The 16,240-nt window shown below is 34.6% G+C and overlaps 1 protein-coding gene across 1 annotated transcript; it reads left to right on the plus strand.

Annotated features, from left to right (window-relative positions):
* Positions 1-1,276: 1,276 nt before the first annotated feature.
* Positions 1,277-15,391, plus strand: rap1aa (RAP1A, member of RAS oncogene family a). Its single transcript, XM_014985226.2, has 9 exons — positions 1,277-1,382; positions 3,686-3,838; positions 7,204-7,291; positions 7,828-7,896; positions 7,987-8,043; positions 8,127-8,267; positions 11,415-11,558; positions 12,466-12,585; positions 14,666-15,391. Exons 3-8 carry the CDS (start codon positions 7,235-7,237, stop codon positions 12,553-12,555), a joined length of 558 nt encoding a protein of 185 aa, XP_014840712.1. The 5' UTR covers positions 1,277-1,382; positions 3,686-3,838; positions 7,204-7,234; the 3' UTR covers positions 12,556-12,585; positions 14,666-15,391.
* The last annotated feature ends 849 nt before the right edge of the window (positions 15,392-16,240 follow it).

Below are 16,240 nucleotides of genomic sequence, written 5' to 3' on the forward strand. Positions count from 1 at the left end.
CCTTGTTTGTCGACTTGATTAAATAAAGGCAGGAACACTTTGTTTTGAAAGCATGGCAACACTCCCTCTACAAAGCAGCTAATAATATCCTGCAGTCATAAGAGTATGAGCGGCCTCAGTGATAAACCCAACTCCCATATTTAGCCTATGGAACAAGAAAGAAATACTTTAAGGCTAACTCATCTGATCCATTCAGTCAGAGAACAGAGGACAGAGGAAGACCAGTTGGAAAGGAAATTTCTACTCATGATGTGACACAAACAAGCATTACAGAGGAGAGGTCAGAGGTCAGCATCTATAACCAGGAAATGTAGTTTCTAAAAAGAGAGCCAAGCAGTGCAAAGCAAGAGAAACACAGGAATAAAAAGTATCAGATCCTCTAGAAGTTTTCCAGCTCATCACACTGTGAGAAGTTTTCATTTATCAAGTTTTATATTTAATGAAATTATTTAGAAAAGTATTTAGAATGTGTTATTTTGGAATTATGTTATTTGTAGTAATTTTTTTATGTCAGTCTTTAAAATACCAAAATTTGCACATATCATTATGTTTTTTGTCTGTGTGGTGACATCAAAAATTATGTTATGATGTATGCTAGAGTAATTTCTTAGAGGGTTACTTTTTACGTTTACTTGAGTAAAAATATGTGTTATTAGTGCTATTCTTACCTGAGTAAATTTTTTGGGTACTCTACCGTCCTCTGCTAAATTGATTGTACAAAGTAAGACTTTCAGCTGCTTCCATTTACTAGAAGATGGATCAATCCAAAAATATTGATAAATTTCAGTTTCAGACTCCCTCTTGAAAATGTATTTCATTTTTGGGTTCTGAACTCTCACTAAAAAGATTTTGATTTGATTTTTGTTGTATTTAAGAAAAAATGCTAACAAATTTGTTCTGTTTTCTATTGTTACTGTTTATTATGTTAAAATGTTAAGTATTTTGAAGCCATATATGTACTTTATCCAAAATTCTGTCCCAAATTTTAACAGAATAATTCAAAGGAAAAAATGATAAAAAAGCCCTCAAGGTTAGAAATTTTATAATATATTTTACACAATAGAATGTGTAACATTATACATTATTTTACAAAATACAGTGTTTGCTGTCAAACGCTTCACGGTAGAAATGAGATGTTGACTTCCACATGGATCAGAATAACAATGCTGATCCACATTATTTTTCTGATGCTTTTAAATTCCTGAGTGAAATGCCTGTTTGTTAGGTCTCCACGCTTTTATCCGGACAGTTTCAAGTCAGGGATATTCCTTTCTATCGTAACTTGGATCGCTCTGATTGGCTGCTTCTGCTCCAATCAGCAACTACAGCCGGAGCTCTCCGTACATTCAGTCTGATTTAACGCACTCACATAGCGGAGCACGGTGAGTCTCTTCAAAAAGCTAATACATCTGGAAAAAAAAAATATTTCAAGGCTAATTATCTAAAGTGTGTCTTTGTTGGATTAATAGTTATCGTGTGAGCTTGTGTTTGTTTCCTAGTCCGTATTTGTTTATGACTTATATCCTCAGTTGTAGAGAAGCAGTGCTGTGGGTAATATAGCTTAGCTATGGCTAACAAGAGAGCTAGTGAGTAACTGACGAGTTCTCGACGCAAACTATGTTTTCGTATCAAGTAAGCGTATTTAATTATACCCAAGCGGTTTTCAAGCTTTTAGTGGTTTATCCGCATACCGACGTTAAAAACAGTAATGACTTGGGGCTTAAACTTTTGGGAAAAGCTAATAGTTTCAGAGTAGTGACTAATGCTAACTGGCTAGCTAGTTAGCGCCCCATTTTAGCTAAAAAGTACAGAGAGCCCAAACTGCGTGTTAGACACCAGGAAACATAAAACTGTGGCCTTTGTGGTTTGAGGAGGTTTGGTTAAAATTAGTTACCACCTTGGATGCTGCTAACTACATTTTCAAATATATTTACAAGGCTACCAATAAACGCCGTTAGTTAGCATTTACCTGAGTGTGCTAACGAAATGCTAGTAAATAAGTTGTCAAACTTTTTTCTGGTGAGCTACTTCTAGTTTCTGTTTACTCCGTATCAGACTTTGCGATAAATCACGGTTTAGTGTGCTTGTTTTTGTTTGTAAGAGCTGTGGATTTTTAAACGGTGTTAAAGTCTCAGTGTTGAGGTTTTTGAAACTAATAGCCACACCCTTCCCTTCCTTTCGAAACCAACTACGGTACAAGATGCGAGTTCATTTTTATTGGTAACTTTACAGCTGCCCTAACTTTTGGTGTTTTCAACAGAGCTCCTAAATGAGGAGGTTTATAGAAATAGTTTTAAATCCAGACTAGAAGTGTATTTGATCGTTTGAGTCGAGCTGAAATCCCCCTCCCTCCTCTGGCGCTGACACATGATCCTGTCTCTGAGCTGAAGATGTTGTCCCCTGGCTTGCCACTGTGGGAGGAAAATTAATACCTTTTGTTATTAATGGTTCAGATCATCCTTTTTTCATACTGAACGTGGCAGACAGCTTTAGTAATTTGAGAAGTTTTGTAATATAAAGTTACAACATACTTTTAACTCGGTCTAAATCAAAGAAAATGTGCGACAAATCATGTTATGACGTAAACTATTAATCTGTTTGTTCAAATTATAAAGCTAAACGCAATACCATTGCTTTTTTAATCATTGAGTAACCATTACACTTAGTTCCCTGTACATTTAGCAATGACATGCTAACAGAAAAATATATATTTGTATCTTTACATTTGATACTGGTAAGCATGAGCTGGAAATAGCTGTTTATGAAGATTTAATTCTTTTGAAAATCTTTCACAAATGGACTCTTCGGGCTTCGGTAGTTCAGAGTGATTCCAGTCCGCCCAGTGACTTGTCATTTTGATTTGCAGGCATGTTTTACAGCTTGTATTTAGTTGTACTTTGAATTCAGGTCAACTCCAAGAACGTATGATTGGTGGAAAAAAAGCTAGTTTTTGAAAATATTTTTGTCATTTATAATTTCTTTTTAAAAATGGATAAAAAATGTATTGATTAAAATTGGATTAGGTAGGAAAAACATAAAAAATATATATTTTTAAGCCATATCACACAGCTCTGCTTATTATAGATATTTATTTACGGTCACGCCTACCACTTTATTTGCTCCAGTCCCTTGATTTATCACACTACCAGCTGAGCTATCTCCTTAAAAAGCAGCTTTTTTATCCGCTGTTTCTTTCTTTTTGGAATATTTCCTATAACAATGTAAGCATACCATCATTTGTTTATTTATATATATATATATATATATATATATATATATATATATATATATATATATATATATATTATTATTATTATTATTTCTGTTGCTAATAAAATAGCAAAGGCTTTTAGGAATGGTCCAACAAAACCCTGTTTGATTTACACAAAGATGACAAGAATTTTTAATATGAGCCAAATAGTTTAATAAATTTTTACAACAACCTACATACCAAACATGAATGGATTAGAGATGCGAGGAAAAGTTTAATTATTCAGTGCTAGATTCAGGTTCCTTCTCAAACTGGAAATTTCTTATCTTAATTTCAGTGTTTAACTGTAAATGTTCTCGGCCTCGGAATAAAATAATCCCAGCATTTTAGTAATGGTCACTCAAGTTTACCCAGTTTGTAATCAGGTTATTATTTGTTTCTGTAACCGACTTCTGTCTTATTGTTTACGTTTAGGAGCCATTTGGACAGATTTGTTTGGCCTCGCTCTCTGGTTCCTCTCTACATCTCATCGCCTTGGAGACTGGTTGGCATCAGTGAACCTGAGGATCCATAAGGCCTTCCTCCCCAGATGTAGAGGGACTTTCTATCATTACAGCTGTGTACAAGGTAAACGAAGCAGCTTTATTAGAGTAAATGAATTTTCTGGTGGTTGTGAAAGCCTTTTTTCAGTTTTACATTATCTCGTCAAAATCTGGAATTAAATTATTCATTTACTGTTGGCAAGAACATAGAGACTCCTTATTATGAAAACTAAGAGCAGGCGTGGTAAAAAAATCGCCAGGCTCTGATACGCCTACCTCGCCATGTCTCGTTTCTAGTTAGGGGAACATTTCTGGTACTTATCTGATGTAAAAACTTCGAAGCAAGTTTGTGACTTTTACTTTAAGAGCACCTTTGAGCTCATCATCCGTGTGCTTTCGTTAACTTTCTGTGCACCCCATCCTCGTTTTTGTGAGCGTTTGTCATGCCTACGCTCTCTGATCTCCGTTTTCTGTCTGTGTGGCGTACTTGAGTAGATGAGGGTCGTCACAATGGCTCTTTGTGAAGTCCGCTGTGTGCCTGTCTCTCACTGTGGTGCTTCAGACGTCGTAGTTAGAATTGCTAATGCTGGCCGATTGCGACAGAGTGGGTTTTGTATTGTTTGTCGCAGCATTTGACAAAGATCCTACTGACCTAGCATAATTATTACATTCAGAGGTTGTTAGACAAGATTTTACTGTAAATCTCTCCCCCACTTTGACATTTGATGTTAGAAATGTACATTTGTTTGTTTTAAATTCAGAATTATGTCCCAAGATGTTTTATTTGACTTCATGTGTTCAGCTTTTCTAAATGTTTTGATTCTAAACTTTTTCTGGACCATGTTATGTGTCATTCTCTTTTTTACTACTTGATATGTGTCAGCACCTGGTTAGAGCTTAACCAGGAAGTATGCCTACAATTATGTGGTTTATTCATATGTACGGCTGTGGAAATAAACTAAGAGTCCACTGCACTGAACCCGACTGAAAACCTCCTGGTTATTCCACCAAATGCTGATTCCTGAACTTTTCCTGAGTTAAAACATTAATATTGTTGTTCCTAAATGAATATGAACTTGTTTTCTTTGCATTATTTGAGGTCTGAAAGCTCTGCATCTTTTTCCTTATTTGGACCATTTCTCATTTTCTACAAAGAAATACTAAATTTTTGCTTTAAATTTCAGAGACATGTCAGTAGTTCATAGATTAAAAGAATACTGTTAATTTTGCTCAAACATAAACCTATAAGGAGTAAAATCAGAGAAACTGATCATTTTAAATTACATCTTAATTCTTTTCAGTATTATTGCTTAGTAACAACTGTATGGTTAAATCTCAACAAGCACTAAACTATTGCAAAGATTTATATTTTTAATTTGCATAAAACACTCATGTCTTTATCGTAAAATGCAGGTGGCAGCTTCTCTTTGTGCCAAAACCTTTTTCTAGGCCAGTTAGTGTTTCCAATGTGTGTCAAGCTGATGATAGGTTACTCACTGTGACCTTTTTCTTCTGTATTGTAATGAGATGAAGCTATTTGTGAAACTGGAGCACTTAACAAGGGCTTGAACTTCGGTGTGAGATTGCAGGTGCTGCAAAAATTTTTATAATACTTCACATTTCACACTGATTTACAGTGGTGTCACTTATTTATTTTCATCCAGTAAAAACGCCGCAGACAAGGCTGTTATGAGTATGAAGTTATGTTTAATCAACTAAAATTTACGTTTCACAGGAACCAGACACATTGTTTGATACTCACACCCAAGCATTACTTTAACAAAGCCTAACTCTGCTTGCAAGAGGAGCTAAAATTGCTAACTTAATTAGATCTGAACTGGAAAGAGGAAGTGAAATAAAATGAGTCAGAATATAGTTCTAAAATTAAAACTGTATGCAGAAAAATCAACCTTGTCATCAGTTTACATGATTTTAAATCTCATGTTGTGAAGATTATACTCTTTACTCGTGTTTCAGAAAGCTACTTGATTCATAAGACGTCAGATAGGTCTGTCATGGTAAGACATTTTGCTCGTCTCAGAAGGTGTCTGACTGCGATTAACGGTAATATTGTCTTGAGACTATTGTCAAGTGTTTTCAAGACTTTAAATGCTAATAAACTTTTAACACTGGAACTGGAAGACACTTTAAATATCCAAAATAAACAAACGAAACAGCGCTGAACCAGAGTGAAGACTTTTGTCATCCTGTTTTTGCAGAAAGAGAAACAACAAATTATTCAAATGGAAATTGAGTTGATTTTAATTACTCATGCGATGAATTGATTTATTGCTTATTGTAACCGGCCTACTGACACGTAACATCTAAGATTTATTTATCTACATTCCTCAGCATTTTTTTAAATCTATGTAACTACATAGATTTAAACAAGAAGTTACCTATGAACATCTAAGAAACTGACTGATATTAAATAAAATGTGATCAAATTAGTTTGGCTGCAGTGCATTGTAAGCATGGCGGCTGCCAGACTTTTCTTGCTCCCCGCCAGGCTAAACATTGTTTTAGAGGTTAGAGACAATGTTGATGTGAGCGCATATATATTTGTGAACAAAGAACAACATGTGCTGTTTATGTTTACATCTCATACTTTGTGTCTGGATTTGCAACTTGGTAAAGTTTATGTAAATGAGCCACACCAATCAGCCAATCACAGAGAGTTCCCCCCTCCTCCCCCCCTGTCCAATCAGAGTATTTCTTTCAAATTCTGCATTTGCTTGGCTAACTAATCACAACCAGCAGATAAAATGCTGCATGAAAAGTCAAACATCACTAAATAAAACGGTAGGATTTAGAGAAACAAAAGAAAACTTTATAATAAATACTTAAATTTTGGATCTTAAGAATATTTACTAAAGTATTCTTACTCATCATTGTCCATTTTAACATATTTTGCTTTTAAATTTCACCAACATTACTTATTTAGGATTTAACTGAAATGAAAAAAATATTCATTTGAGTTGCTTTTTTTGGTGTGTTTGCCTTTTTTAAGACTCAAATGTTGGCGTTTAAGTATTCTCAATAACATCTTACAATAACATAAAATTACCAAGTCATATTTCTTAGCAACTTTAAATATTTTTAATACAAAAACACGTTAAGTTTTTACATTTATTTTCAGCTCTGACTTTTTGTTTTTGCAAAAATGAACAAGAATAATTCAACAAGACGATATTGGAGAAATGCCATGATTTTATGATTAGTTCACTGTCTTCAAAGTTCATCAGACACTTTGTTTTTCCAAACTATTTAAAATACTCATATATATTTTGAGTCATAGCTGATCTGTGATCAATTCTGGGATATTCTCAAACTGTTTTTATTCATATTTCAGCACAGAATAACCGTTTTCCCCCGTCTGTCTGTGGAAAGGCGGAGAATGTCTCCATCTCTAAATTTATCTGACTGATTTCTGTGTCTCTGTCTTTTCAGACTCTTGTGCTGTCCAGTGAAGTCGCCCACCATGCGTGAGTACAAGCTAGTCGTGCTTGGATCAGGAGGTGTGGGGAAATCTGCACTGGTAAGCATTTCTTGGAAGATCATTACAAATACACAAAATCTTTCAAGTAGTTTTGGTTTAGTTTATAGTGCAAATATCTTAATACATTTAAATAAAGCAAAAATAACTTGCAAGTAACTTTTCAGCAAGATTCTGGAGCTTGTTTAAGTAAATAATTCCTAAAGTGCTCGATTTTCACTAGAAAATGTCTTGTTATAAGTGGAACTAGTTATTTTTTTTAATCAATAGTAAGGAATTATTTAAAACAAGATCTCATATCTTTCTGAAAAGTTACTTGTAAGTTAGTTTGGTTTTATTTGTAGTGTAGTAACACATTAGCACTAGAAACTAAACCAAAAATATTTGATAGGATTTTGTGTTTTTACAGTGTATCCAGCTGTGATTTGATTTAATTGGCTTTTTCATTTCAAGTCATAAAAAGAGACAAAGTTGAGACAAAACTGATGTGAAATTTTAATAAAGGTTACTGTATAAAATATTATTTACCACAATTCGGTTACCTATTTTAATTTTGTCTTGTACTTGGTTGATTCCAGACAGTCCAGTTTGTTCAAGGCATTTTTGTGGAGAAGTATGACCCTACTATAGAAGACTCTTACAGAAAGGTAAGGGGTATAAAAAATACTTCTTGTTGCCTCCTGAACATTATCGAATTCGTCTGATTACCTCTACATTCTTCTTTTCTGACATAACAGCAAGTTGAGGTAGATGGGCAGCAATGTATGCTGGAAATCCTGGACACCGCTGGAACAGTGAGTCTCGCCTGCCGCTGCGTTTGGCTCAGAGAGGCCCTCCAGGTCACTGATGCCGTTTCTCCTCTGCTGTTGCTCTGCAGGAACAGTTCACAGCGATGAGAGACCTGTACATGAAGAACGGGCAAGGCTTTGCTTTGGTGTACTCCATTACAGCACAGTCAACATTTAACGACCTACAAGACCTGCGGGAACAAATCCTGCGAGTAAAGGACACCGAGGATGTGAGTGCAACACGTTTTTAAAACAGACACCCAAACAATCAGAAATCTGAACCCTTTCTGAGAACAATTAAAGGCGAAATTCACATTTTGTACTTTTTTTATACTTCCATTTGGGTTTCTGCTGCTTCTAGAAACACATCAAACACTTAAAAAAACACAGAGCTGTTTTTTGACAATAAGTTAAGGGTTTTTTTTAGTGTCTGGAAAATGAGTTCTTTCAAAAACCTCCCAGTTGTTAAAAGTTATGCTGTTACCTAGCCAAACCCTCGTAAGCTAGCAACCCAAGGAGCTCCAGGACATTTGGTCAGCTGGTTTTACTACTGTATGTGCTGTACAATGGCTGCTGGAAAAGACAAATATTTTATTGGTCACATATTTTATTGGTCACATCAAAATAAGCAGAACTGAGCAGATGAGATCTGATTATGTAAGAATGGTGTACGAACGTGTTTTGTGTTGCCCAGAAACTTATCCTAACTTGTTCAAGGAAGCATAATGGGTCACCTTAAAGTAAAAGTAAAAGTAGGAGCCGTTTTGTCGTTCTAGAAATGGCTCTGCTTGCATCTTTTTGCACGTCAGTGTGAACCCAGCAGGCTTTGCTTAGGTTCATCCCCCACCTCAGGCTGGCGGCTGAGGGGGGCAGCAGCAGCTTTGTGACAGAGGAAATGTCAGAGGTGTTGCTAGATGCTATCTGCCCCTTTCAGTCTTTGTTTCTTCAACTTTTGATTCAGGAAGGATGTACACTGAGCTGAATCTAAGCTGCATTTAGTCAGAACAGGATGATTAGCATCTCTGCTTCTCAGTTCAGTCTCATTAATATGATCCACAATCTTAAATTGTCACTTTTTTATTAAACAGTTGACTTATTTATCAATTAATCTGTATAAATGGCTCAATTTTAAGGTATAAAGTGCCACTTCCTGTGTGACAAAAATTAATATTTGACAAAAATTAATATTTGTTTTAATTTTAGCTGCAGTTTATTATGTAGCAGGTTGTGGATGTCAAATATTGTAATGCCAAACAGGAAGCGGCAATGTTCAGTCCTGAGTGCAACTTTATTAAAAAATAAATCAGTTTTTTACTAAACTATTTGTTTAAAATGTAATTATAAACCCTCTAATTGGCTCTTATAGCATTTATACATATAATAGCAATGTATTATTTACATGTTTTACCTGGTTTAAATTAAAGGAAAACACTAAAGAGATTTTAGGTCATGCAAGATTATAATGATGGGCACATTCTAAGTATTGCAGATCTATGTTTTTCTCCTTTAGTTTTCTGTTCTTCAGCTTTAAAAACTAGTTTATTGTTATAGGAATGAAACAGTCGCTGTCATTAGCTGTCTTACCATTTTAAAGTCAGTTTAACATTAAAAGTGTATTATTTTATAATTATGTCGTCCTACACATTTTATCCCTTGTTTTTATTGGAGGATGTAAACCTCATGCTGATTCATTTCCACATACGGTGTAAATGAGTCGAATAAGTACCAATAATCCAATCTCACCTTTGAGCTGGAGGTATGTTTTTAAAAATTTCCTTTATGTCGCATAGTTTTCTTTTAACAAATATGACCCATAAAAATGAAGGGAGAACCGACAGCTGCCAGCAGTCGTGACATGAAGCGAAGCGCTTCTTAGGAAAGCAAATGATGACAGTAAAAACCTGCATGAGTCACCCGTAGGTGTGTTGCTCTCCGTCTGTGCAGGTCGAGGAGCCTGTCTCACTGGTTGTTGTTATACGTAGAACTTGAGCTTGTTTATTAAAACGCATCAAACTGTGGCAGTACAGCTGACCTGTCAGCGAACTTCAATCCCAGTAAACAGAAGCACCACGGTTGTTATTTATTAGCCAATCAGAATCAGGCCCGGATGATCCGGTTTGCTTCCCAATTTTGGTAAGCACTGGAAAAATTATGCAATCCCAGTCAAGAGGCAACAGTTTTTCTTTAACACCACTTGAACCATGTTGAAGCTGGAAGTAAGAATGAATGTTCAGCGTTGAAGAACGAGTTCTCAGGGAAAAACTGAGGCGGTCAACTCACAAAGATTCATCTGTTTGTGTATTTTTCTGTTGCACATAACTCCAAATTGTTTACAGAAAATCCGGCTGCTTGCTGTTTTTTATTTCCATAAAGGGTATCTAAGATTTTCTAAAGAAAATACACTGGAAATCCAAAATGCCTTGGTTCAATTAGGTGTGGGAATTTATCATATCATTTATCATTTATCTTAAAAATTTAGTTGTATTGTGATAAAATCCAATTAAGTTACGTTTATCCCTCATGTACCGAACGTGTCAGTGATGACACAGCCGAATTTGCGGTACCGTAATTCTGCAACACTTTGCACCATCTGAAAAATCCCAACGTTTTCTGAAAGTGGAGACGTTGTGCTTTCCAGCCAACATCGGGTTATTACGGTAATTTCACTCCCGCTTTAGCAGGAAGCAGGTTTTTCTTTGGTTTCATCTGATGAGACACTCTTTTAATAGATGGTAAATTGCAAAAATAACTTACTAGATATTGAAAGTTCCAGTTATTGAGAAATGGGCCAATATATTTACTCAGAGGACATTTAAAGAACTTCAAACAATTAAAATATCTAGGCGGAGATTTGAAACTCAGGCCATAAAGAATAAAAAAAAAACTCCTTAAAGTCGAGATTGTTTATTTTCTTCACTGTATCAAGAAATATCAATAATAATATCAATATCAGAATGAGTACAGATACTTGTGGACACTTGGCAGTCACCACGTTCTCACCTTTGAGGGTTAATATTGTGACTCGTCTTTTTTTCTTTACATGAAAAAAGATAGAAAACTGAGAGTTTCTCAGTTTATTGCCAAATACAACAGGATTCATCAATCATAAGATTAATGTTTAAAATGTAACACTTCAACAGAACCACATTTCAATGTCACTGGGATTAATTTAATTTATTTGTAAGGGTATTTACATTTATTTCACTATATTATGATAAAATCTCTTCAGGTAAAATTAACACATTTCACCAGTAGTAGACACTTTCTTTCTTCAGTGCTGCTGCATAAATCTGATTACTGGGCAGATTTATTTTCATGAGAATCCTGATCTGTTGCTACATGACTTTAATCTTTATGCGTTTATTCTGATCGATCAGGTTCCGATGATCCTGGTGGGGAATAAATGTGACCTGGAGGACGAGCGCGTGGTCGGGAAGGAGCAGGGCCAGAGCCTGGCCCGGCAGTGGAACAACTGTGCCTTTTTAGAGACTTCAGCTAAATCAAAGATCAATGTTAACGAGGTAAATCGACATAGAAGACGCATTTTGTTTAGAAATGCTTTTCAGTTTTCAGTGAACTAATGTTTGTGCAGGATTCATCCACGCGCTTAAAATCCTTAAATGGTTCAATTTCAAGGTTTGGAAGTGCTTGATTTCTTGAAAGTGTTTGATATTCAGACTGATAAAAACATTGAGCGTTTTATTAAAAGCCTAAATTTGGACATGTTGTTTACGGTTGACACCAGATATTTTCATACACCTAATAAAAACTTTGACCGTCTGAAGTTAATTCAGGATAAGCGTTTCTAGTTTTAGGTTGGTTAGAATTAGCAAAATTATTTCTATTTGCTAAATGCCAATACATTTGTTTTAAGTAAATAATCCCTTACTGTTGATTTTAAAAAGTGCTTGTTTCACTTATGAGTTGTTGTTTAACTCATAACAAGATATTTTCCCATGTTGTCAGTTAATTTATCTGCCAATGGAACAAAATCTTTATCAATATTAAGGAATTATTTACCTTAGAAAAGCCTCTATCTTGCTAAATAGTTACTTATAAGTTCATTTGTTTTATTTCAAGTGAACTAAAATATTGGCTCCAGAAACTAAACCAAAATTACTTGGTAAGATTTTGTGTTTTTGCAGTGTTATATTTTATTTCACCTTGTCTCACAAAACATTATTTAAAACGGTAACAAACAATATTATATTATTTTACTGAAATTCTTTATTTTTTGTAGATAATTTGTATCATTTTTAACTCCGAAGTGCTGGAAAATTTGAAAACTTGCCTTTAAAATATGTGAAAAGTTCTTTAATTTTGCTGTATGAAACGTATATAATAACATTTGACAATAATTGATTCCATGTTGCCCAAAATCCTGTTTGTATGTAAAAATCTAAGCTCACTCTCGTCTCTGTGTTGCAGATTTTCTATGATCTGGTACGACAGATCAACAGGAAAACGCCGATGGAAAAAAGGAAGACAAAAAAGAAGTCGAGTTGCACGCTGCTCTAAAAACGCTCTCCCACGGTTGCTCCAGGCCAGGTGAGTGGGAGTCTGGACTAAATTTATTCCAGACGTTCGCATGGCTGCCGGGCTTTCTGCGCTCCGGGTTGTTACCGAACACTTAAAACAAACCGACGGGGAAGAAGCGAAGCTTTTTTTCCTGTGAGCGGAAATATCTTTATACTTTGAAAAACAGAACGTTTTAGGAACCAGAAAAACTTCTGTATAATGGATAAAATTAGCTGCGATTCTCTGATACTTTAGAGCTTGATCTCGTTTTGAAGGGAACATTTTGATTATTTAACCTGCACTGTCAAACACATTGCAACTGTAACTATTTTTGTAGTATTTTTTAATGTTGGATTATACAAACATTTATTTTTCTCATATGAATTATTTAACAAAAGAGGCATTACATGCAAGTCTTAGCTACTGCAAGTTCAAACTCGTTAGTAGCAGTAAAATTTTTAATTTTTTTTACAGGTTTTCCTGACCAAAACTAAATTAAACACCTCTTTCTCTATATAAACTTAAAAAGGTTTTAATTTCTGAATCCTTCAACGTTGTCATACAGAAAACTAAGTCACCTCAGGCGTAAAATAAAAGAATGTTATGTTGATGCATTTTATGTAATTTATTAAATTGTTTTTTGGCATCTCAATATTTTTCTAATATTGTATTAAAAAGGCTCCAGTGTTTAAATCAAAAATCTGCAAAATGCTCCAATATTTAATCCAATTAATTGTCAGGATAATCAATAACTAAAATACTCATTAGTTGTCATTAATGGTGACGTTCTGAGTGAAACTCGTAATTTCAGACCACAGAGTAAAAATCACTTGAATCATTTCTTTAAACCAGTTTTTATCTGATGTAACTAACAAGTTAATCAAATATAGATGTCACATTTGGTTTAACGAACAGAAATTCTAATTTTCCAAAAAACAAAATCCAATTTCATTTGATCATAAATTAATAATTTAATTGGAGCAAATTTCTCAAACGTGAAATGTTATTTCTGAATCTGTTTTAGCAAAGTAACTATAACTTTATCTGAATAAAAAGGTTTAAGTGATAGACAAGGTCTGGAGCTTTAGCTATAAAATACACCAAACAACTAGTTTTTCTTTTTGTTGTGAATAAATCTTTATTGAACTTTTTGGGAGCCAAAATTAATATAAAAGTGCTTGGGGGGCCACTAAGGGTATTTTAAAAGAAACTTTTTTTGTGATATTATGGTATTTTTTTCTACTCCGTAATAAACTAAAGTCGAATTTTAAATCAAAGGTTTTACACAATGAGTTATAAGACGGGCACAAATTTCTGTTTTTATTTAATTTCTTTTTGTTTGTTTTTGGGAGGTTGATTTATTTATTTTACTTATTTCATGTGAATGTGGCAATAAGCAATAAATCAATTCATTGCATGATAAATTAAAACAAATTCAAAAATTTCCGTTTGCATGATTTGTTATTTTTCTCTGTCTACCAAAAATTGGCTTTGGTCTCAACCAGCGCTTTTTTGAAGGACAATTTTGTTCACAGAGACTTTATAATTTATTTTATTTGCCTTTTTGTTTTTAATTTGGATATTTAAAGTGTCTTCCAGCTCTTGTGTTGAATGTTTGTTAGAATTTAAAGTTTATTAATCTTTAAGAATATGTTCTGTTATTATGCCATTAGCTTTACATTCCTGAATGCTTTGCTTTGAGTAAAAGTAGGTTGATGTTCATGGTTCTAATTACTCTAAAACTAAGACAAATGTAGAAAATTTAATGAGTGGTGATGTATTTTTTTGTACCTCATATTTAGGTGGTTTTCTTCTGTATCAATCACCTGTTTGCTTTGAGGTCTGAGGTCCGCACAGAATCCATGAGAGGGCCTTCAATGGCCCCCTTCCCACACTTTGAACACCCATGATCTAAATTAAAAAATAAATAAATTACATTTTGACAATAATTGATTATCTGATCTTAAGAAATGATTATTGAACACAGATTATTTAAAACCTGTTCATTTAAGCAGCCGCTGAGTTAATCGGACTGACAGAATGAATGACAGTGTTCAAAGTGAATGTTTCATATTTTATTTTATCGCTGCGTTTCTGTTCTCACCTGCAGAATGATGAACTGTTTCCCGGTGGATGGTGCCAGCATTCCAAGTCCTCTCCAGAGCATTTTTGAAAAAGGCTGACTGAGAAAACCACACCACTTGCAAAACAGCGGAAGGCACATACTTTAAAGAAAAAAATGTTTTGCTTTTTACTGGCAGAGAAAATCAACCTCTTCTTGTATTGTCAAGCCTGATGACAAAATATATTTTTCTTTTTTTTTTTTTTTTTTTCTCCAATGTGTCTTTTCTTCTGGAAATAACAAAGTAAAAGAGGAAACTGTGGATTTGAATCCATTTAAGGGAACTAATGAGAATTTTATTATGAGTAACAACAGTCTTTGGCATATTGTGACAATATATTTGTAAAGGAATCCATGTAAAAATGTTGATCTTCTTGTACAATTCTGCACTAACATTGTCAATGAAGATGCATCATTGTCCATAAGTTACTCGCTCCTACTTACAAGGATGTGTATTAATAACATCTCTCCTAAGTGACTTTGTTTTATATTGAAAGCTGCAAGCCTTCCATATTTCCCATAATATATTCTTCCATTTTTGCATAATAAAGTTAAGGAAATTAGTATTTTATAGACAGATGGGGGTAAGGGTGCGCTCTGATTTGTGTCGAGGTTGAAAACGTACTAAACCACCTCTAATACTGCTTCTTCTTACCCTGTCACAGATGATTTTCCAGCTTTTATGAATGATTAAATTTTAGTACATTTTCATTACTCTTGTTTTTGTTGTCCTTCCTGTTTAAGGAGAAGTTTATCAGACAAAGTGTAAGAGGAGCGTTTCCTGCTGGCAGAAATGTCTCTGGTTCAGCAGATTAAGATTGAGCTGAGAGAGGAAGCGGCAGCAATGAGGAACCCAGACTTCTGGCCTCAACAGCAGGCAGGATGTGAAGTAAAAAGCAGAATCGAAAACTGACTGCGGGATGAACTTGAAGGCTCCAGAGCAAAAGTGATCAGATGTTTAAAGCATGCCACCATATTTATGAGTCAAATTAATTTGGGACTTTTTAAAATGTTGCTTTAAGTGTTAGGAATAGAAAAAAAAGTCAAAATACAGTCCTGTAAGCTTACAGACAAAAATAATCTATCAAACCTTGAAAATATGACATGCATAAGAAACAAAAAACATAATTTTACCACCTGGAAAACCTTAGAGCAAATCCAAACTATAGCACAGGGGATTCTGGGTAAATTTTAACAGGAGAAATGGCTTGCTTTCTTTTGCCAAAGAAGACAAAGGCAAAATCCTACATCTAAAATTTTATGCCACTCTATTTGTTTTACATTTTTGTTAAGAGGAAAGTGGCACTCGGTGTCACCTTGTGCATTCACATCAACTTTTAATCCAACTCTAGTTCACCTCTCTACAAAGTCTGGTTCGTTTGAGGGAGTGTGAATGAGTAATCAAACTATGATGTGGACCAAAAAAGCAAACTCGCCTAAAAACCCTGGTCTCGGTATGGTTGACGTAAAATCTGGTGCGTTTTGTATGCAGATGTGAAAGCAAAACGGACCAGAGACCGCTCCAAAAGCAGGAAGTGGACTACAACACAAGGGATTCTGGCT

The sequence above is a fragment of the Poecilia mexicana genome, unplaced genomic scaffold (assembly GCF_051168715.1).
Source record: "Poecilia mexicana isolate PSO_F unplaced genomic scaffold, ASM5116871v1 scaffold_7, whole genome shotgun sequence".
NCBI lineage: Eukaryota > Metazoa > Chordata > Actinopteri > Cyprinodontiformes > Poeciliidae > Poecilia > Poecilia mexicana.